Raw genomic sequence first — 24009 nt, forward strand, 5'->3', positions numbered from 1 at the left:
AAACATGAATAAATAAACAATAAATATGATATCATCAAAGAGGTAAATATGTCAATTTTAAATATAGTAGCTATCAATGCATTTACATATACTGGATTACGAAATACAGCTTTCTTTAGTATTAAAAATAATCATATACATTTCGTAAAACTGTCACAAACATTTAGTTGTAGTAGAAAAAAAGGAAACATTACTAACTTAAAAATGATAATATTAATTACTTACTTCGTAACTTTGATGCGAAACACCCTTTTTCTTCAAGGCATCAACAAGCCCTGTGATGTCACTGTTACTATGATCCTGATACTTGAGGGCGTATAGCATCACCAATCTCACAGCATCAGTGTTGCTTACTTTTTGTACCAATGCTCTCACACGCTAGAATTACAATAGAAGAATTAAATTAGAATACTAAGATTTGAGAGGAGAAAAAAGAATATTTTTAGAAAAAAGAAATTCCTTTGTTTATAAGGAAAAGTCCAGTTTGAATGTACTTCCATTTAAATATTACTTTTTAAAAATCATAACATCACAAAAAAAAATTGATAATCACTAATTTCCTTTTTAAAAAAAATAGTTATTAAAATAATCACTTCTCTATTCTTTGCATAACTTCAATTCTTGGAGGACTAAACAAGTAGTTCAAATCACTTCACAACTTGTGTAATATAGTAATGTATTAAGCAATGAAAGTCATGGCCACTATGGATACTAGTAGTTCATTGTAGAGAAATTGGAAAAATAAATATATCAATCAGTATTTGAATCTGAAAGCTTTTTTCCAATAAATCAAAATATCGATAATAAAATTTGACGATCAAAAACCAATATTTAAATAAATAAAATTTGACAACAAAAAAATCTAAAGAAACTTATTGAAAGTAGATGAGTGGAATGATCTGTTTGTTCAGCTATTTACAATGGTTGTGGTCAACTCAACCGTATTCTATATATGTATTACAGAAATATTGATATTTTGAATCTTCAATATAAATATTATAATATCCATATTTGATTTCTGAAATTGGAAAATCGAAATTTTGTTCTCAATATTATTATTTGCACAACACAGTATTATAAAGGTGAGCATAAAGCAAATTTTAGAAGTTTAAATACTAACTATAATCATATATACCAGAACTTAAATATCATAATGTTTAACTAAATAAATGAGTTCAACAATAATATTGAAAAAAGGGTTTAAAAAAAAATTTGAATAAAATATATATATATGTATATACAGAACCCATGTACAGACTTCTGCAATTGAGAAACTATCTCTTTCTGAAATTATGACGTGATCTATTTGAGCCATAGCACCATTAAGTAAGTTCCTTCTAAGTTCCTTTATGAGGGAAATAACTACTCTTTATAATCATGTTATTTGATTCTGCAAATTGACATAGGAATTCACCATTCTTATTGTTACATCATGAAGCGAATGAGCACCAACAACAGTTTTAATAAAGTCCTCTTTTCAAATTTGGGCAATAAAATCTCCCATTATAATTTTGGTATCATGCATTGACGTATTCTGGGAAGTTTTTTTTTAGTTTTTTTTATAGAATTCTATCTTTTCATTATCATAACTATGATATTCCTAAATTCACCTTTTACAATATCTAAATTAAATTTTACACAATCTCTCATTAATATGATCAAATAGTTGAAGATTATTTCTTTATGGCTTAGGAATTAGAAAACCCTTCCCATTTCTGCCAGTTCTTTTTTTTCCTTCACTTTACAGTAGGAATGTTCAATTTTGCCTATCCTTCCTTGGCCGTTTCATCTTATTTCCTGTAGAGATACTATATCTATTTTGAATTTTATAATTTGTTCTACTACTTCAGCCATTTTTCAGGGCTAGCACCATCCTTACATTCAATGTTGCAATTTTTGACAAAACAGATTAATAAACTAAAAATTGCAACATGGAATATAACGTTACTAGCCAGAAAAAATGGTACACAGAACAAATTATAAAATTCAAAATGGATATGATAACTCAACAGGAAATAAGATGAAGCAGCCAAGGAAGAATACACTCAGCCTCAACATCATCCAACCCTCTTCTTCTTTTGGCCTTATAAATTATGTTTAGGAGCATATTTTTTTGTGCACTATCATTGGGGGATGAATATGCCCCAACCATTTGATCCAGTGACGTTTCACAAAGCTTACAATTTCATTATTATTCTATAAGCCATAAAATTCATTATTTGTTCTTGAGTTAGTTCATGGAGCCAGCTGTCAATAATTTAGTATTTTCTTCTCCAAAACTCTCAATACATTTATGATGGTTGGTAGTAAGCATCCATGTTTCAACCGCGTTTGTAAGAATAGGTCTGATTAATGTTATACATGGCCTTATTTTCGTTTTCCTTGATATCAAGGATGATTTAAAAATTTCAAGTAAGCAAAATAAGCACGGTTAGCAGCCTTAATCCTATTGTGCTCCTCCGTTATTATTTTATTTTCATTATTCATTTCAGACCCAAGGTAGTTAAATGCATTGAAGTTTTCTAAAATGTGCCCTTCTACCACATGGTTTACTTTTTAATTATCTGGAGCAATACACATATTCTTCGTTTTTGTATCATTTATTTCAAGGCCCATATTTTTGCTTTCGTTACTGAGTTTATTGAAAATTACAGTAAGGGTTTGAACACTTCTAGCCTCAATAAACTGGAGGGACAACGCTAGGGATAGAGTCATCTGGAGAACCATTGTTAAGGAAGCCAAGGCCCACCCCGGGCGATAGAGATATGCAGAAGAATAATTTAAAAATATACAAATGTCAGAAAAATAATATTCCAACAACAATTCCTAAATAGATATTAGTATCAATACTAATATAGTATAGAATAAGTTTCAATACTGATATTAGAATCTATTCTTATATAGATTTGAGTCAAAATTATTAAAAAATACAACTTTGCTTATTGTAAATTATAAAATTTAATCAATTTTATTATTAGACATGTTAAATAAAGGACAAAAAAGCCATAATAATTGTTATTTGCAAGGTAGGAAAAAAAAAACTTTTAACCATGAATTAATAACAAGTTGTTTGGTTTAGTTATGGACTGATTCATTTTAAAACTTTTTATATAACAAACTAGAAAGATTAACAGAGCGTTGCATTTATAGCTGAAAATTACCTACCCTGATTTTGAGAGACAGACCTGTAAATGCTGATAATGTTGATCCTGGCAGGCTATTTCCTGCTCGACTTCAGATATTTCCAGTAAATTCCTTCTAGAAACAGTCGATGCCAACTCACCAATTATATTTACATGTTTGGTAACAGTTCCAGACATTTTCTGAAACATTAATAACTCCATGTAACGTATGTAAATGGATTAGGATAAATAAAAGTAAATTTAAAATTTCAAGAACTAATTAAACGCATAAGTGCAATAACAAACACCAATTTCTAGTTACCAATCTAGTTTTGTATGTATTTTATATGCTGTTTGATAATTGTTTCATTTCACAACAAAAAAACCCAAGGTTCTATCCAGATCTAATAGTGATATAGAGAGATGCTATGCCTTGTGTTTATGTTGTGAAATCAAAATTATCGATACAACTTATACAACACAATTTTACAAAAACTGAAATGAAAATCTTTTAAAAGGGTTTTGGAAAATCTATAGAATAAAAAGTCTTCTCAGGTTACTTGAATTAATGTTAACTTTTTGAAAGGACATTTTCGCCAGAAAAAAAAATGACAAAATGAATCCAACGTTTATAAAAGGATATTTTCAAAATCTAAAATATGAAATAGAGAGATTAATGGAAAATCAAAATTTAGTTTTAAAATAATTGACACAAAAGGGTATGCATCATGAAGCCAAGTGAAAATATACTCAAAATAAATAGTTGTTTAAAAAACAAAATTTTAGTTTTTGATGTTAATTTTTCATTGCTTGAACCTTTGCACACTTTGGCTCACCCATATAATTAACAAAAGGGGATCATACATTCATTTATGAATTGTCCCTTGGAATATTTTATCTAATTTAAATTAGAATTAAGTAGCTCACCTTAAAATGGGGATAATTTTCAATAAACTGTTTCATATCTGCAATGCTTTCAACTTTCTGATGACTTTTAGCTTTCTTTTGAAATTCCTCCATCAGACCTTTCATAGTCTGACCGATTTCCCCATAATTTAAATACATATTCTAGAACAAACAAAGGAATATAAACTAACTTAAATTAAAAATCTTTATTAAGGAACAAAAAAAAATTTTTATTGTCATAAACAACTTACATCAGCATAGAATTCATCATGCTCTGAAGAAAGTACAACTTCGCTAAGCTCTTTTGAAATATCAGGAACATGACTCATATTGACCCTATTATTTGATATACCCAATAGCTCATGTACCATTGCCTGGTAGGTCCACTGAAAATAGAGTAGATTGTAACAATTATGGAAACAAAAAGGTTTAAATAAAAACATTTAAAAATCAAACATTATTCTATTCAATAAAATACTCACATAATTAAACCGGATCAAATGTTCATACAATTTCTCAAAAAAAAATTGATAATAAATGAATGAGTTCAATGAAGAAAAAAAAAAGTAACAAAATTAAGCAACATTAAAATAGAATGGAAAGATTCCTTTAACCTCACTCCTCTACTAACCCACAAACCACTCACCAGGCGATGTCAAGATAAAAAAAAAAATCAAATAACAGGAAATCGCAATACAGACAAAATATGAGTTCATTTGTCTTGGTGTGAAGACCCGACTCTGGTTGATGATTTTTGGGCTGTTGATGTAAGATATACTGCATTTTATCTGTTAATATGTGATATAATAATTTTATGTTGTGATAATGCCTTAATTGGTGAAATATCAATTGATGAATCGTATGCCGGTAGTTTAGAAGGTCATAACTTCGTGACTAGAATCTTCTAATTGTATTCAAATTATTTTATCATACACAATTACTTTTAAACTTTTACAATTATTTTGTGTCTATTACAGAGTATTAGCTCTTTTGTAATAAAATTAACCAAATAATGTAAGAATAGTAAGAGAAGTAGTAATTTTTATCAACAATGATGACAGACTTTTATTTTTATTCTTATAAGATTAGAGAATAACCTCAAGTACTTAACAGTGTACAAATTTTAATTTACATAGAAATAGAAGATACAATAAAAATAGAAAAGTCTACCATCTGATTAATTTTGTGAGACATTGTAGGAAGTTATATTTCATGAACTAGCTAGTATAGAATAAGAGAAGATTACCGGAGGTGCGGTAAATATTGATGAGTAAGTAAAACTTATTTTATTTGTACTGACATTTTGACCCAAATTTCAGGCCTTCGTCGGGGCTTCCTCCTTCCCTACCCATAGAATATATACTATAAATATTAAATAGTAATCATATATCATATAAGAACTTCAATGCTTACGATCGTTTTCATCCTGGCAATACCATAGAAATAGAGGTGAATTTTAGTCAAACCTATGCCCTGTTTTTTCACATTCTCCATTATTTTCTACGACTTTATATGTTACACATTATTTTTTCTAAAATCTTTGACTTTCCAACGGTTTATAATAAGCCAATATTACAACTCTTATTTGTAGAAATGTATTTTTAACATAAAAAAAAAAAAAAATATCCTCTTATTTCCTCTAGTTAGTTATCAAATCCTTTCATAGTTTATGTTTATCCATTTTTCATAACATATAAAATGAATGTATATACTATAACTTCTGAATGCCTGTGAATTGCTTTTTGAAGTTTATGGTTTCAGAAGAAATAAAATTCCATCAAGGCTTTTTTTTTTCTTTTTTTTTTTTTAAGCTAGCAATAATAATAAATGCTTTGGGTTAAATAAAACTTCACTTGTGCATACCTGGGTAAGCAGTGGAGTAAAACAATCACTTCTACGATCAAGGATCAACAGCAAAGGAGGTCCTTCAGGTTGGCGATGATTAAACAACTTTTCTTCCTTTGACATTACTTCCTTAAAACAAAAAATTAAGTACATCAATAAATATTTGTAATATTTATTGACTTACAAATGCTTTATTCAGATTTTTACAGAAGTCTAACATTCAATTTATGATGTATTATAATATTTTTTCTTGCGTTCTTAAGAACCTTTAAGACTATGAAATATATACAATTTATGCTGATCTTATTTGTGATAAAATGAGAGAAAACAACGTGGCTTTCATAAAAATTAAATGCTAACAAAAGAATTCTTTTCAGTTGTGTATCAAGCTGGTAGCTGATGGAATAAAAAAAAATCTGGTGTTGTGAGCACACAACACAATCTTTAATTATCACCCTAATTTAAATTTAAATTAATCCTCGCTCATTCCAGAACATATATTTCTAAATTACTCAATATGGCAATACTTTCTCATTTTAATTTTTCAATTGACAGATTGACTAACTCAGATTTCAACAGTATTAAGAAAAGTACTTTTAAAATGAAATTTATTTAGGTTAAGTTATATTAAAAAACTATTCCATCACTATAGTGACAAGGCAAGATTTAACAGACTGGCGAAATGGAACAACCAAATGTGCATGTTACCACCAGTTTAATGCCAAACTTGTGTTTTACTTATGCTTTTTTTCTCATTCTCCATTATTTTCTACGACTTTATATGTTACACATTATTTTTTCTAAAATATTTTACTTTATTTACTTATTTCCTCTAGTTAGTTATCAAATCCTTTCATAGTTAATATTTATCAATTTTTTATAACATATAAAAATGTGAGATAGTTAATTATTTCAAATAAACATAAATTAAAGTTACCTTAGAGGAATACATTTTTAAAAATTTAAGTCCTGTCAGACTTTTCAATAAGGATAGGATCTATCTGATATCAAGGAAGACTAAATTGTATATTGACATACTGAGTTAAATCAAAATTGTTATAACTGTTTTCGAGAAAATCGGAAAAAATTAAAAAATTTATTCTATAAAGTGGCATTTCGGGTCAGTCGATTTTATCTAAACTGTAGTTGTCACGCCCCAAGCATATACCTAGCTACATGTAATTTCAGTTTTGTATGACTTTTCATTTTTGGGTTAGGCTGATCACATAGACTCAGAAACACAGACCATTGTGAGAGACCTGGTTTTTGTCTCAGGGGACTTAAAAATCTGTATTTCCATCGACTTGAATTCGAAATTTATCATGATCACAATACTTTACCTTACCATATACTTCATATATATCATGTATATAATAGTAAAAAGTGGACAGATCTATAAACTACCATACATTTATCTAGGCATATATAAAATAACATAAAGAGAGATGAATATTACCCAAACTTTGTCAGCTAAACGTTTACACATATCGGATGACTCTTCATATCGAATAAGTGGAGATTTCTTGAGAGAAAGTAATACTCCAATTATTCCTTGTACTGTTCTCATCAGATGTATTGGGTCCCACACTAATTTATTTGCTATTTACAAATGAATAAATATTTAAATATTTTATAATTATATCAAACATTCTATAATTTAAGTGAAGAAGTAATATTTACCATAAGAACCAGAACCAATAATGTTGAGAGAAAATAAGTGAGGACTTATTGCCAAGTAATCTCCATAAAATTCTTGAACTTCTCTGACAACTTCGATTTCATCACATTCAGCAAGGGTTTTAATATCTTCTTTAGGGATAATGTTTGTAAAGTCTATTGAAAGAGAATACAGGGATTTCATAATGTGATCAATAATACTTAATCCAAAAAAAAATCATCTGTGCATTTATTTTTGTAATTAAAATTTAATTTACAAATAATTAAGAGGAAAAATTTAATTATATTGAGAAATAAATAGCACATAACACATTATGTTTTTTTATTAATTTTTAATGGAATGAAAACTTACAGATATAATACATTCCATATCTTGGGTTGCGTAGTTCATTTGAAAGAAGACTAACATTTTCCTTGGTTGGTCTTACAAAAACTATGCATTTTAGATGTTTCATTGGTTCATCAGAACTCCGCGAATCTAATCTTTCAAATAAGTAAACTTCTTTTTGTAGAATTTCAGATTGCGTATAAACCATACTTACAATACTAGTCTAAAAAAAAAAAATGATTAAAAGATTAATTTTAACATTGCATGTTAACTGATTAGGCCTCAGAATAATTAATTATTTATTTTTTCTTAGGTTACTCTCATCAATTGCTAGTTAATAATGTAATAAAATTCTCTACAGCATTGTTTTAAACCACTTTCTTTTTAAATAACTATTTTTACTAACACAGGACATAGATAAAAAATTACAAAATACTAAAATAACTCAAGCAAAATGAAAATAAGACCAATAAATTAAACTAAAGTTTAATAAAAAAAAACAACAAAAAACTGCTTTAAATAAAAACCCCAAAATTACATTTAAACTCGAGAATAGTGGTTCCCAATCAGGGTTCTGCCAAAATAATTTAACAATGGGTCATTCCACATTAACTCAATCCAGTTTTGAACATTAACATCGCAGATTTTCAACAAATTTTTCACTACCATATAGGTATCCTATCCTTTCTTAGCTTTTTCTGAAGATGGATCATTTATTTGTATCAAATAATAATGTAGGGCAGTGGTTCCCAAACTTTTTTGTCCTACCCCTCCCCCCATTTTGTTCTAACACCCTCTTTTCAGGAAAAATATTACATAACGCCCCCTGGAAATTATTTTTTTTTTTAAATTTTAAAAGCAATTAATAGGAAATATATATATATTAATATTTCTACCTTTTTTGTAAAATATAGCAAAGAAAGGTGTAAATTAGAAACATTTAGCTTGGAAATTATAAAATTATTTGTTGAACTCAGAATAGAATGTAATACAAAAGAAGTTAAAACATTTGAAGTTTTCTCTCTCAAGTTTTCTTTGTGTGTTTAGGAATAAACCATACAGGATATCATTTAATGGGATAAAACTGAAGAGATTGTAAAGTACAATCTGTGCAATAGGTGACTTTTAGCTTATTTCGCATTGTAGTTAGTGTTATTATTAACAATACACTGTGAAAATAAAAGATTTCTAGTCTCTTTTGTGATCCTTCTATGTGCCATAGGTCAAAATATACAATTTTAAAAAAATAATAGTTATCTTTCTGATCTTCACTGGCATATATGTAGGTGAGATTTTTTTTACCTCTTGAGCAAACATAAACATAACTAAATACTTCAGTTAACAGCAATATTTAATAATTCCAAAAACAGTAGTTAAAGTTACAAAAGAATTCCACAAACTATGGTCAGTAAAAAGAAAAATAATTTGGCAATCTGGTCATTATCTTGTTCTTCTCAGACCAGATAAAAACTTGCAACAAAGCCCAAAAAAGTCAGTACAAATTTATATATAAGTTTATTCTTATTTTTTGTATAGGAAGATGGTCAGGGTTGCGGTCAAAGGAGAAACAAAAATAGTTTACAACTATTTATTTTCCTGTATAGGAAGATGGTCAGGGTTGCGGTCAAAGGAGAAACAAAAATAGTTTACAACTATTTATTTTCTGATGTTTCGCCCCACTTTGCAGGGCTGTTCAGAGCAAACGGGTGAACAGTCATATATTGTCACCCATTTGCTCTGAACAGCCCTGATGAAGCCCTACAAAGTGGAGCAAAACGTCAGAAAATAAATAGTTGTAAACTATTTTTGTTTCTATATATGTATATATAGTTGACCATAAAAATTAATGTGTAGGAAGATGGTCAGGGTTGCAGTCAATTTTTGTTTCTCCTTTGACCGCAACCCTGACCATCTTCTATATATATTTTTGTTTCTCCTTTGACCACAACCCTGACCACCTTCCATATATACATCAATTTTTACGTCAACTATATATACATATATTCTTATTTTTCCTTCTAGATTCACCAATTTTTATTAAGGGTCTTATTCAATAATGTAATACTACAATTACCGTTTGTTTGTCCATCAATAATACTTTCATTCCTGGTCCACTTTCTTCAGCCATTTTAGTTATGTAAAGTTTAACAGCCAGAATAAGATTCATTTTATAAGGGTTTATTTTAAAATTTATTAACAAATTGATACCACTTATAATCTTTTTATTTATGAAGATAAAGCTAGTACAGAAAAGCGATAATATTGTTTACAAAAACCTGACATTTTTGTTATCGTGAAACCTCCCAAAACAACTTTCGTAGTTCCTAGTATAATCATTAATCGATTATCGTTTTCGTATATCATAAATTGTGATTTTTTAAAAAATTGATTTGTACTTTTAGTCATAAAATTATTTGTTCTAGTTAGGCATGAAATATAACAACAGTTTCTTGTTCAGTTGTATTGATCCATACTTCATAGGGCGTCAAACTGAGCCGAAACACCTTTTCCTATTTATCAAATTAAAGTAACTTTATCGCTTTTTCAATGGCTAAATTTTTAAATGAAAAAAACAGTTTGGTTATTTTAAAATTTGTGTTTATGTAAAGAAGCACCAACTATTTTATCCGGAAGACAACGGTTAGATTTGCACTTATATTACACACTTTATACCATTTTAGTAAATGCTATTAACAGCAACCCAGTTTTAACTCATTTTATTTACATATCTCGCTATCTTTTTTTATTTTGAGGTAAAGTTGAAATTTATCTTCAGTTTGTTGTTCTCTTTTGACATTCAATTATGCTTTTAGTTTTAATTTGACTGCAGTAACTTAATATATTATTTCTTTTATATAATTTTTTCGTTCATTCATTGAGTTATCATGCATGAATATATATATATATATATATAATACTGTTGGAGACTATTGCCATAGATCTGTGCTACACTTATTTTGAACTCTTAACTCCCTCTACAGTTATACCACTTATTATACTTATTTACCTCATGAAAATTCACAGTTTTGTGTTTTCATTCAACTTCATCATTCTAATATTTATTTGAATCTTGTTACCAATGTAAGATTACATGTGGCATTTTATCTCATGAATTTCTTTCTTTTTGTTTATTTAATGATTTTAATGTCATGAAATCAGAGTATGAAACATTATGGGCTAGAGAGCGTGGAATAATTTTATTTTGAATATCGAATGTGATTAATCAGATTTAGACAAATTCAGAGAGGGACTATCCAATGACAGATTGTTGACAGCAAACAAATAACTTTTCTTTACTAAATACAAAAAAATTATTAAGATTTTAATTTTCATTAAACAGTGTGCTCTAATTTTGTTCAATGTATGTAGCCATAGAAGTAATGCTCATACACCATGAATGTATAATACATAATCATGTAAAGATACATCCAATTTGTATCTGTAATATATTAAAGAATATCAATTTATTAGATATCACCTCTAACAAATTTTTTGCTCTATTCTGGTGTATCATAACATATTTTTTTTAGTCATGTCATTATTTTTAAGATAAGAAATTCTGTTTTGTAGTGCAGACCCATAGCCATCCAGAGTAGTTGAACAAGGAAGTTTTTCCTACAGCTATTCGTCTTATCCAGAATAAATTAAGGCTTCGCAAGGAAGTATGGTAGTTTCTACCACGTGGTGCAGTACTTAAAATTACATCTGAGCAATACATATATGTCCTTGCTGTTTCTTCAGTTCTGGACTCTACTAGCACCACCTGCACCATCGCAGACAAGATGCGAGCCATGGGCGACAAAGCACTACACCTGGTTACACATCTATCGTGCCAAAGATAAGACACATCAGTCTTCTAATGCGGCACCAGTGGAGTCGCATTGTGAAGCAGTAGGCATGGTGGGGAGTTTTTGCTGAGCATTGAGATGATATAAGTCAGGAATGCCAAGGGCTCCTTCGAGAAAGTTCGCCCAGTCTTTGACAATGGAAGTCAGCATTCCTTCATCACCGATCGCAGCGCCGCAAGACTGGATGTGTACATCCGTTAGTGCCATCAGGAAGTGTCAGGAATTGGACAGCAGCCTCTACAAGGGACTTCAGGAAAATCTAATTGCAACATACGATCGGCGATTTCTCCTGGATTAGAGGCAGGACTGTACGGTTTTCTTGGTATTCTTCCTCTTATCACCCGCCAAAGAAGGCGTGGTAATTGTCTCCTTGGATTTAACAGCATTCTTTCTTTGTGGCCTTATCTCCTATGTTTGGGTGTGCCCATCTGCATATTTGATAGGTAAGGCAGCTGTTTCCAACTTTTCAAAGTAAAGTTGGATTTCACAGGCACAACTCCTTATCTCACCTTGAACGTTATGAACGAACGTTATAAATGCACTACTCGTACGAATGAAGGAGAGAAGTGCATTTATCTTGCAGGTTCTGCATCCCCTGAAGTAGTCAATCGTGTAGTATTAGATGATACAATGGCCAAGTATGTGTGTGTGCGTGTGTGTTTGTGACTTAACTATAACATACTATAGGCGTTGATAACCAAAAAGTTTTACATCATTAAACAAAAAGAAACAAACAAACAATATTTAATAGAAGTAATTAATTAGGGTGCACATTAGGTATTTAAATGAAGAAAATTTAGGAATGGAATATATAAATACATACATTTGAGGCATTCGGTCATAAAATATGATAATGGTGGTGAAGTTATGGTGTCTGTTTGTAACTACAAATGAAGTATTTTTTCTGAAAAAGAATTATGGTCAAATCTCAAAAATTACTTTTTAGAAGATACAGCGTTATTACATAGCAAATCAGAACAGGGTTGTCAATTAATTTGCCGACAAAGTGAAACAAGAATTATCAGAAAATCTTAGTCAATGACAAAGGATAACCTAAAGAAACGAAAAGCCTTCCATGTTCATAACTTAGCAGTCTAAGAATGGGGGGAAAACGTTCCGATTACCTAGTTTAGAATTGCCTCTTAGAATAAACCCTCTGCCTTAATTAATCGATCATTACTCTAATGTCAAATACCGTTATTTATTTCACCGTAATGTGTGATTTTAAATGTTAAAGTGTGCTTTTCATTCACTAAATAATATATACATATATTATAGTTAGCCAATTCATGGAAGATAAAATCAGTTTATTACTCAGTTGTATCAGGTATGTTCCAAGAAACACTTCTGACTGTCCGAAACTATACCGAGCATGCGCAGTACAGACTTTAGGAGGAAATAACCCCTACTCCCATATCATCCTCTGTACAGTCAGAAGTGGTTGTTGGAACAGACCTATTGATCTATACTTGATATGCTGTCAAACTGAACTGAACAAATCAATTTTTTTTTTTTAATTTTACCGTTATTTTAATAGCTAAATGTTTAGATTTAAAGAAAACAGTTTCGTTATTATAAATTTTACTGAAATGTAAAGAAACACTTAACTATTTTCTCTGCAAGACAAGAGATTAGATTTGCAAGTGCACAATATATACTGTTTACCACTTTGGCAATTTTATCAACAGCAACTAAGATTTAATTCATTTTATTTATCTTACGATCTTTTTGAGGAGGTAAAGTTGAAATTTAGCTTCAGCTGGTTGTTTTCTTTTGACATTCAATTATGCTTTTAGTTTAAATGTTATTGTAGGAACTTTGTATGTTCTTTCGTTTATTCACCTTTTTTCATTCATTCATTGAGTTATCAAGCATTGATTTATAATTTTTTTGTCAATACTGTTGGAGGATATTGCCATAGATTTTTGCCACATCTGTTTTGAATTTACTTATCACTTTAAACTCATAACTTACACTACAGTTACACCAATTATTATACTCATTTGCCTCATGGAAATCACATTTTTCTGTTTCAATCAATTTCATCATTCTAATATTCATTTGTATATTGTTACGAATGTAAGATTAAATATGGCATTTGATCGCATGAATTTCTTCTCTCTTTTGTTTGCTGAATGATTTTAATGTCATTAACTCAGAGTAAGAAATATTATGGTCATAATTTTGTGTTTTGACTATTCAATGACAGATTATTGACAGCAAACAAATATCTTTTTGATACTAAATATACAAATTTTATTACGTTTTTAATTTTCATTAAATAGTTTGCTCAAATTGTTTTCTAGGTTTGTGGCCTAAGAAGCAATTTTCACTCACCATGAACATAATAATAATATGAACCCCTACAACCCATGAAGGGTCATGGGTTCCGAACTTTGTAAGGAATCGCTGTTTTTAGGACATTTATACAAGTAGGTGATTTTTCATGATCACGCTCAATCACCAGATTTTTCCCCAATTAAGGTTACCCTCTTTATGAGGCTGAGTGTACCTCAGGAGGGCTCCATAACCCACCAGATTGACTCAGGTACAGTGGACCAGAAAATAATTATCTGCCCAGCCGAATTTGAAGGGGGGGCCTTATCATTTAGAAGTCCTAGAGTAGCATAGTGCCACCGTACTCCACTATGAATATATAATCGTATAATGAATATATCTAATTTATATATATTTAATATATTAAAGAACATCATTCAGATTTTGTTATATATCACTATATAGCAACTTTTTGTTATGTTCTGGTATATCATAGCATAGTTTTTTAGGTCATGTCATTATTTTTATTTATGACAAAATGATACAAATATCTCTCCACCAACAAAAAACTTTTATTCTTTGTTGGTTTATTTCTCTATTTAAAAACAAAAAATATTGATATAATTCAATAGTTTGTCATATAATCACTATTTTACTAACAATCTAGTATTTTTATAGCTATATTCTATTAACAAATTTTGAATGGACAGCTTTTTCAATATTTTTACATCATGGCTGCCCTTATAGATTTAATTGGCTGGAAGAACAGACCCTGGTATTGAGGTCCAAAATTTCATTATTTACAGCCTGAAATAATGTATTTTCAAATAATGTCTGAATATTATTAGACAGTTCTTGAAAATTTATCTATGAATATTCATCCCGAAGACATGTTGTGTTTCTTGTTTATTTTTTCTCATTGTAACTTGGAATCAGCCCAATCTCTTCATATTTTATTTAACTAATTAAACTGTTTTATGCAATGAAATAATTTAAATTGAAGAAAAACCACAAAGTTCATAATTTTTGTTAAGATTTTTTTATCATGTAAAATTAACTATAAATTTTATAAAAAGTATTTATATTAAGTTGACTTCATGAAAACTAGACTTTTAATTTGGTTTTCAATATTATCATTTTAAAAAGTTTGGTATTTATGAAGTTAGATATTAAGTATTATCAATACTATCAGCTATAAATAAACAAAACAGTATATAAAACAGCATAAGTCATTTCACTCTAGCAAAAGAGTGTCTTAAGGACCATAATTAGTCATTACTGAATGAGCTAGTGATATTGAATTATTGTTAAAAGATAGATTAATATTGACCTACAGGTACTTCAGTTTATTATAACTAGATAAATAATGACGCTGGCCATCAGCTTCTTTTTGCAGAATCTTAGAATAGAACTCTTATCAGATTAGAGAACTTATAGGATAACCTCCACTAGGATGGATAAGATACACCAAATGAGAAAAGAAATGGTTTAACTTATAAAATTGTATTGAAATGAAATACTAAATTTTTCTAACTTTTAAATATGTATCATAACATTTTATTAAAAAATAATTCAAAATGTTTTGCTCCAATTAAATGATTACTAGTTCTGATTTTACAATCAATAAAATCAGAAATTTCCATTATAAAATTACTAGCATCAATACTAGTTAATCCTTTAAAATTAAGATAATTATTTTACTTAAGGTTGTTGTAATTTTATCTTTTTATCATGTGTTCATTTATAAGGACCTTTTTCTTGGCTAGATTTCTTTTAAATACTAATATTTTCCCTAAATCATATATTTTGACTCATATCGCATTACATCTTTGTATTTGCAATATTAAATTGTGTTATATATTTGTACTATTGCAATAAAACACTACCCTGATAAATTGCTGCAAAAGAATTTTTCTATGTGTACCACTATGTGGAGAAAGTACCGTAGATGTGGATTACTTTGCTCCAATATTGTCAAAGATTCTGTGTTGTTGAGTTTGGCCCAATAGTAGTACCGAAAGGGCTGGGAGGGAATGGGAAGAGGTATCTATACCTTTCAATTTGTTCGTGTAAACTACCAAGGAAAGTTAATCATTAATCCATGTATTTATCTTTTTTCTCCTATTCTTTGTTAAAATATCCCAAATTTTTAATGGTGGATTGCTTTTTTCAAGAGAATAAGGTATGTATTGATCTCTAAGTACAAATTTTATTTGCGACTAGAAGCATATAGAAGCAAATATCAGTTTTAATTATTAATCTCTTTCTTAGTCATAGTTTTTGAAAAGTAATGGCGAGTATCATTGCAGAAGAAATTCACGATACATTGCTCTAGTAAATGTGTCCTCACATGTTGCAACATATTTTTAATAAGATACTGATTTCAAAAAACATATTGTTGATGCTATGTCAAAGTGATGTATCTGGAAATGTTTGAATTATGGTTACATATTTAAGGTACATTTCTATATAAATCAATTGATTGTTTTGTATTTTTAATTGTAAGATTATATCACATATTCTGTTTGGTCATTTTGACATTACAAAGAGAATATAAAACCAGATTAAAAATCTAAGATTGAAAAATTTGCATATATGCCTCTTTGGCTTTGTACCGACAATAGATACTTAATTTGAATTTTTTTGGTCTAGATTTATATAAAATAAAAATTTCTATTTTCATGTATATCATTATTTTACTCTACTTTTATCCAAAGGAAAAATGTATATTATGTTTGGAAATAGAAACATTGGTCTTTTTCATAAAATTTTCACTCAAAATCTGTTTGATGAAAGTTGCTTTAAATCACTCCAGTAATTGATTCCCTGATGTTTTAGTAATTGGTATACGTTCTACCAACCTTCCCATAAACTTTGCTCCATATTTTGATTAAAAAAATAATATAAAACACATTTATTAACAATGAGTAAGCTAGAAACTTTATGGGAGGAAGATAGTCTGGGAGGTAGTCAATAAAGGTATCAAAATAGTAACAAAAAACTATTTATTGAACCAATGTTTCACCCCACTTTGCAGGGCTGGTAAGAATGAAGTTCTGATGTCACGGATCCTACGGTCAACTATCTTCTTCAAATAGAGACTTTATATTTCATTTATACTCTAGAGAAGCTGAGGTATAAATTTCAAACTTCTCTTAATACTAAACATGAAGAATATAAATTCTTAAAAAAAAGTTCAAATTCTAGAGCAAAGTAACTAACTATGTATTAATAAATATATATTCATTATACATATTTTTTATTCAATACCAGATTGGCTTAGTGGGGTTTACATGGTTATCATAACAGTTAATTTTTTTTTTTTTTTTAACAATAAGGAAAGGAGTGCAGTCTCGGGCAAAAGACACCCCCTAACTACCTACAATACTACAAATATTGAACAATTATGGATAAGAATGAATTATAAAAAAATATATATAAATAAAAATATAACAATCATAATTCTTAAGAAAGAAAAAAGAAGAGAAAAGTTAATAACAAAAATAATGAGATTTATAGATTTAATAAAAGAAATAACTGACTTCTAATGGAAAAAAAAGTTAATTTGAGAAAAAGATTAAAATAAAAATAAAATAGTAGTAATGATTATAATAGACATACAATTCATAACAGAATGTCCTGCAGCAGCCTGAGCTTCTGTCTTTGGGATAAGGTTGGATTTCCCAAGTTGTAAGTTACTGATCCTTTAACTATCGGTAACTGGGAGTGGAACTTGAATCGTTTTTTGATGTAATCCTCCGTTGACACCATTTGTAATTCCCGATCCAATTGGCTTTAACTAACGGTGTGAAATTTTATGAACTGTTTTTTGCTGAAGTCATCTATCGATTTCATTTGTAGTTCCCGATGCAATTAGCTATTTCTTATAAACCAAGGGGCATCCACTGCAATTCTTAGGACCTTATTTTGGAATGATTGTAAATTTTTTGTGAGGGATGCTGCTCCCTAAACTTCACATCCATACATGTAGTAGCCTTAGTATTGTTTTATAAATAAGAATAGTTGTCTCTGGTTTTAATTTAGATTTTCTATTTATGATAAGATATAGCATTTTTAACCTTGCATAGATTTGGGTTAATTTAATGTTGGTATAGTGATTTTCAGCAATCGAGGTGAATTCCCAGGTATCTTACTGCTTTACTGGCAGGATTCCATTGCACTTGTATCTTTGAGGATTAGTTCAGGTGGTTTTGGTGGACATCTAAGATTAAAAACTTTTGAAGTGCATTTTTCAATATTGAGGCTAATTATTCATGTATTTAAGTATTGTTCTAGACATTAAGTTGACTCTGAAAGTATTTCTAGCCATAATTATGTCATTCTGTTGAGGGAAAACTGTTGTATCATCAGCAAACATAGCTAAGGACGTATGTGTGGACTGGATGATGTCTTGAAAGTAGAAGTTGAACAGAATGAGAGAAAGAACTGAACCTTATGGAGTACCAACATGGATCGAAATATTAATTAATATATATCAAATGGTTATTAAAAATAATAAAGATTTATTAAATATATATTAATAAATAGTTTGCCTTTTATTTTTGTATCCTTGTTGACCATCACCTCGGCCATCTTATTAATTCAAATCAATTACTTACAGTCCACTAATCTTCCAGATTTATTTATATTTTTTTGTTGATTTTCATTTAATTTTATCCTGTTGGTAGGTTTTGATCCCTGTTTACCTTAAAATATCAAATGAATTAAATATCATAAACCTTGTAATTGGTTTATTGAACCACATATGTATTGAGCTTAATATTTATATTTTTTATGCTGGATTAGATTTTCAATTTGATTTCTATTGTCCATTATTAATGATTTTTTAATAATTTTCTCAGAAAATGGAAGATAAGGTGATTCCTTTTGAATTACTGGAAGAAATTTTTCGTTATTTGAATCACGAAGATTTGTGGAGATGTCTTGCTGTATCAAAAACATGGAGAAATGTTTCCAATGCTAATAGATTATGGAAAATACAATGCAAAAAATTAGGGATTGATGAACCTTCGCGAAGTTTAGAAAGCGGAGGTCAAGCTTTTAATAATTAGTTCTTACAGTATATCAAACATTTAAATTTATAATTTTTTTTATTTTGTAGGTTGTAATGATTTATGTTTGTGGGCATCAACATATGTTACTCATTATCTGATGCCTCTAAAGAATTGGAGAACAGGAGATGGTAAAGTTTTTGAGGTTTCTACTTACGATTCACATTTCATTGATGATTGGGAGGGCAATAAAGGAGTTGTTTATTATTACAAAGCTGATAAACTGATGGTGTATGAGATAGATGTTGATGGGGTCAAGTGCTTGGAGATGTCATGTTTTGAAAATTTCCCTAGAGAAGTTTTTACTATATCAATTGGACTAAGCAGCAATTACATTGCAATTTCAAATTACAATATAGTTATTGTTTTCAAAAAGAACTCTTCAGCTTATGAACCATTTAAGGCTGTTGCTTATCAGGGTGAAGAATTACAATTTGTGGATTATGATGAAAAGTTCATGAAATCAGTTTTTTCATTTGATTTATCTCTTCAAATTAAAGCTCTTTCAAATGGATACCTTTGGTTATGTGACAATTTTGATGGTCGCTTGTATATTATTGACTTAGTTTCTGGTCGCATTAATGCTCACAATGCTTTATCGTATTTCCGGGATATAGTTAACACTCCATATGTTGCTAGTTGGGATGAAGATCGAATTAAGTTATATGATAAAAGTGGTAAGGTTGTTTTTCGATCCAGGATTAGTTGTTGGGACGTTTGTTTCAATAAAAACATTGTTGTGATTGGAAATAAGAGTTCACAAACAGTTGAAACTTGGGGTATTAAAACTAATGGAAGGTTCATCTCTAAAAGTGTTTTATACCACACTGATATGGTTATTCATCCTTATAAAAATTTAGTAGTGCTTGCTGAAAAAAGTACACATGTCTGCAGATTCACATGTATAGACGCTGTTAATGGATCCATAATTTGGAACATGTTTCCTCCAGAAAACAAAAGAAGATGCCATGACTTGAAGATAATTTCGGATTGTTTATTTATATGGCATTCTTTTTTGTCAAGAATCAATTATTCTCTTCTTAATATGTGCAATGGAAATCTTATTTCCGAAGGATTACTTCCTGAAAACAAAAGCTATTTTTCAGATACATTGTGGGTATACTTAGACTACAATCGTTTCAGAATTAAAAGTTATTTAGGCTTTAACTGAACCCACAATTTTTTCATCTAATCATTGGAATATGTTTAGAATCTAGAATTAATTTATGTAGTACTCTCTCTGTGATATTAACATTAGATTAGTTTAATTCTTGTCATTTATGTGCATACGAATAAAATTTTTAAAAACTTGATGATTTTTTTTAACCCCTTTATTATTATTGCAACACAAAATTTAAAGTAATTTAATGAATACTTACATCGATGATAATTGAAGAATGTTTTCCTTAGTGTGGGAACATATATATATTTTTATTAATATATATAAATCCATAACATGGTAATTTATAAACTCAAACTTTTGTTTTGCCTAACAAATGAAAAAATTATTAATTTTTACAAATTGGAATAATAATCATGCAATGAAAAACCTTATTAGATAGACCAAATAAATTATAAATTTAATCTGAGTTAAAAGTAGAATATGGCACTACCCTTTTATCGGGTCTGGACCTGCTTTATAGTTCTGCATTTCACTCTTTCTATGTCTTAATATTCAATAAAATATTACATAAATAATGTGATTAAACCTGAGTGGTCATGATGTTTAACCAATAATTTTGAACCCTTTTTTGTTTATTAAATGTTCACCTCTGATATATCTTATTTTCTTTAAAGTTTACATCTGCTAATCTTTCAACTAGTAGAACCAAATGAAGGAACTAGGAGGAAAAATTTATAATAAAATTATATAAACCTCAAATACATTGGTCATCATTTATCCTTTTCCATCGTAGAGAGATGGTTTTGGTTACATTAATAGAAATTTTTTTTTCCTATGCCACAGGAAGTGGGCTATTACGCCATTTTCCCTCTCGCAGCCCAATACAATTTTACTTTTACTCTTAGTTGGTCTGCATCCAATTGAAGATCTTCTAGACCAATACACAACAAAAGATGGTCTCCCATGTTGATGATGATGATCATCATCATGTCCTGTTACTAGGCGAAAACAAGCCAATCTCTCAGCTCTGCTTGCCGTGGATTCGATTATTCTTATGCAGTAGTCTCTCCCACTTCTTTCCTTCTGCTTGAACTTTGTTTCTAGTGCTTGTCCTGTCTTTACAATAAGAACTTATCATTGATTTTACTGTTCTGTAGAAAAGTGGTAGAACAGGCTGGTTCTATGCACAACCGAGCTTACCCAACTTGTCAACTTGCTCATTACCATTTATACCAAAATGACCTGGTATCCACTGCAGAACTATAACCCATCCTCTTTTCTTCATGATAGCAGCCATGTTTCTGCACTTTTCTTCTGTGGGTGACCCTGTGGCACCTAGTGTTGTTAATTTTTGAATTATGGCTTGGGAGTCGCTGAATATTACAGTGTTATAGCATTCAATAGTGGCTTCCATCGCGAAGCAAATAGCCTGCATTTCTGCATCATAATTATCACATCCAGCTCCAATGGGAAATGGCAGTTGAATGTTGATTGAGTATACACCTGCTCCAGCTCCTTTGTTAATAACAGACACAGACCCATCAGTATAAATGTGTAGCCATTGCTCTATGGGGTATAACTCAAAAATTGTTTTTAGTGAAGCAGCTCCAAGCTACGGTTCACGGCAATCTTTCTTGATCCGACCACATGCTAGTTTGAGTCGCCCGTAGACTTCAGCGGAATTGTGCTTTGGCATGTAGGAGATGCTTATATTCTGCCTTTCCGCAGTTGGTAGGTCTATCTGGTGAGCATTTCCTCAGCTTTTGAAAGAAAAGTGCGATGGGACCTCAATCGATAATCCAACAAGTGTTCCTCTCGTCGCATAAGCTTTTCACTAAAATACAGAGCAGATTTCTCTCTCCTATCCTTTAGTGGTTCGAGACCTGCTTGGAGTTCCATAGCTGTGATGTTAGTCGATTTCACACCTTCAGTGATTCTGCGTAAGGCTTGATTTTGAACTTTATCTAACTTTCCTAACAGTGCTTTGGAGGAGGTTATTAAAACTTCAGCTCCGTACTCTAGATTAGGCCGTACTAAGTACGTCCTGGGACAATCCCCATTTAGTCCCTGTTAGCCTTTTCACCAGCTTCAATTTTGATTGTCCTTTCCGAGTTACTTTATAGATTTGTTTTAGCCAGGTTAGCTTAGAGTCCAGCGTGATCCCTAAATAGCATGGTATAATTAATAGGATTATTATTATTATTAATAGAAAAATATGAATTTAGCATTTATGCCCTCTGCGCACAGGGCAACTCTGAAGAGTATCGTCGCTTTGACCACTGACATTGAGGAAACAATAAGGCGGTCCAGTCTGTCTCAAGTTTCGTCTCTTCAGTCTGTCTCTAGTCTCGATCAAACTACTTTTTTTAATTAAATGTTTTATTTTGTTAAGTGATGATTACATTTTATCTATAATTACTATTAATTAAATTTATTCTGTGGACTGTAAGTAGTTCACAGGATAGTGGTGATTAGAATTGAATGATAAAGTAAGGAATATTAAACAATGGAAGAAAATAATAGAGATAACTCCCCTTAACGAACAAAAAATAATATCTTCTACATAAAGTGTATAAAATGAAACCATAATAAAAAATTAAATCAATATTAAGTTCAAAAAGGAAAGGAAAACTCTGATGCAGTGGGCGCATCACACAACTTTCATTTACCATCCTAATTAGATTTGAAATTAATCTTTACTACTTTGAGAACAGATATTTCTATATTAGTCTTTGAGGTACTAATTTTCTAGATAAATTGTTCAGTTAACGCTTGGATTAACTATAATGTCAATAGTTTTAGGAAAAATGTTAATACTTTTAACATCATTAAAAAAAAAATTATTACTAGCAAAAATGTGAAATGGTCAATTATTTCAAACAAAGAAAATTAATGGTACTTTTGAGAAATACATTTTTTAAATTTACATTTAGGCCCAGCCAGACAGTTTCAATAAAGATAAAACAGATATCTGATATCAAACAAAACTTAATTTTACATTGGCATACTAATTTTAATTAAAGTCGTAAGAGCCGTTTTTGAGAAAATATGAAAAGTCGGTTCTATAAAGTGGCACTTCTGGACAGGCTATTTTATCGAAAAGGTTGCTGTCGCACCCCAGGTATATAACTACCTTAAATATGTAATTTAAGTTTTGTATGTCTTTTCTGTTTTGAGCTAGACTGACCACAAAGAGCAATTAGCGATGCTTGGTTATTTGGACTCAGAGTTGAGGTATGTATTTCCGTCGAAACTGGAACTCTTACTTTCCCATGCTATATATTTCTTTTTTTTTTTTTTTACCCCAATCTCTCGAAAACAGAATAACATTAAATTAATAGGTTGCATTACGCATGTTTCATCATTATAATGTATGGGGGTGCATGAGAAGAAGGAGTTATAGGATTTTTAGAACCTTTCCTGCCCTGCCACCTCGCAGGAAGGGGGGATGGGGTGACTGCTGATTGGAAGATTGGACTAAAGGAAGCAGGGAGATATATTTCATATATAGGTAAGTACGGTGTATACCCAGAACGGATAAGTGCCCACTTTTGAACGTGGTTACTATGGCCAAGCAAAGGGCTGGTAGTGCTTCTGGTTTAGACACGACTGACGCGGCAATCCTAAAGCATCACTTAGCGAAACACATACTCCCTCTACTCCATGAAGTTGTATACCACACCTTGTAAAGCACATACTTCCATCTAACTCTTCCTCTACCCCATGAGGTTGTATACCACATCTTGTAAAGCACATACTTCCATCTAACTCTTCCTCTACCCCATGGGTTTATATACCATACCTTATGAAA

The 24009-nt window shown here is 30.1% G+C and overlaps 3 protein-coding genes across 4 annotated transcripts in view; 1 reads left to right on the forward strand and 2 right to left on the reverse strand.

The window, feature by feature from the left end:
- The window catches only part of Vps45 (vacuolar protein sorting 45), a 16806-nt gene extending 6618 nt beyond the window's left edge, over positions 1–10188 (reverse strand). Inside the window, exons 1-9 of the mRNA XM_014438378.3 lie at positions 9953–10188; positions 7903–8101; positions 7554–7706; positions 7330–7472; positions 5892–6002; positions 4280–4414; positions 4050–4190; positions 3186–3323; positions 226–378 (exon numbers count right to left, since the gene is read on the reverse strand). Coding sequence (XP_014293864.1) covers positions 226–378; positions 3186–3323; positions 4050–4190; positions 4280–4414; positions 5892–6002; positions 7330–7472; positions 7554–7706; positions 7903–8101; positions 9953–10045 — 1266 coding nt within the window. The 5' untranslated portion in view covers positions 10046–10188. The remainder of the gene's footprint in view (positions 1–225; positions 379–3185; positions 3324–4049; positions 4191–4279; positions 4415–5891; positions 6003–7329; positions 7473–7553; positions 7707–7902; positions 8102–9952) is intronic.
- A 2987-nt stretch (positions 10189–13175) lies between these two features.
- Positions 13176–20360, forward strand: LOC106692442 (uncharacterized). 2 transcript variants are annotated; one of them, XM_014438393.3, is made up of 3 exons: positions 13176–13462; positions 18866–19055; positions 19126–20360. In XM_014438393.3, exons 2-3 carry the CDS (start codon positions 18869–18871, stop codon positions 20244–20246), a joined length of 1308 nt encoding a protein of 435 aa, XP_014293879.1. In that variant the 5' UTR covers positions 13176–13462; positions 18866–18868; the 3' UTR covers positions 20247–20360. The 2 variants fall into 2 exon arrangements, with proteins under 2 accessions (XP_014293879.1, XP_014293878.1); XM_014438392.2 differs by lacking the exon at positions 13176–13462 and adding an exon at positions 15743–18505.
- A 1018-nt stretch (positions 20361–21378) lies between these two features.
- On the reverse strand, positions 21379–23954 carry LOC106692410 (uncharacterized). The gene is made up of 2 exons (XM_014438347.1): positions 23897–23954; positions 21379–21764 (listed from the first exon to the last, which is right to left on the reverse strand). The coding sequence occupies exons 1-2, from the start codon at positions 23952–23954 to the stop codon at positions 21379–21381; spliced, it is 444 nt and encodes a 147-aa protein (XP_014293833.1).
- Positions 23955–24009: the final 55 nt, after the last annotated feature.

Source organism: Halyomorpha halys, unplaced genomic scaffold, assembly GCF_000696795.3.
Source record: "Halyomorpha halys isolate HHAL.00 unplaced genomic scaffold, Hhal_1.1 Scaffold56.1, whole genome shotgun sequence".
NCBI lineage: Eukaryota > Metazoa > Arthropoda > Insecta > Hemiptera > Pentatomidae > Halyomorpha > Halyomorpha halys.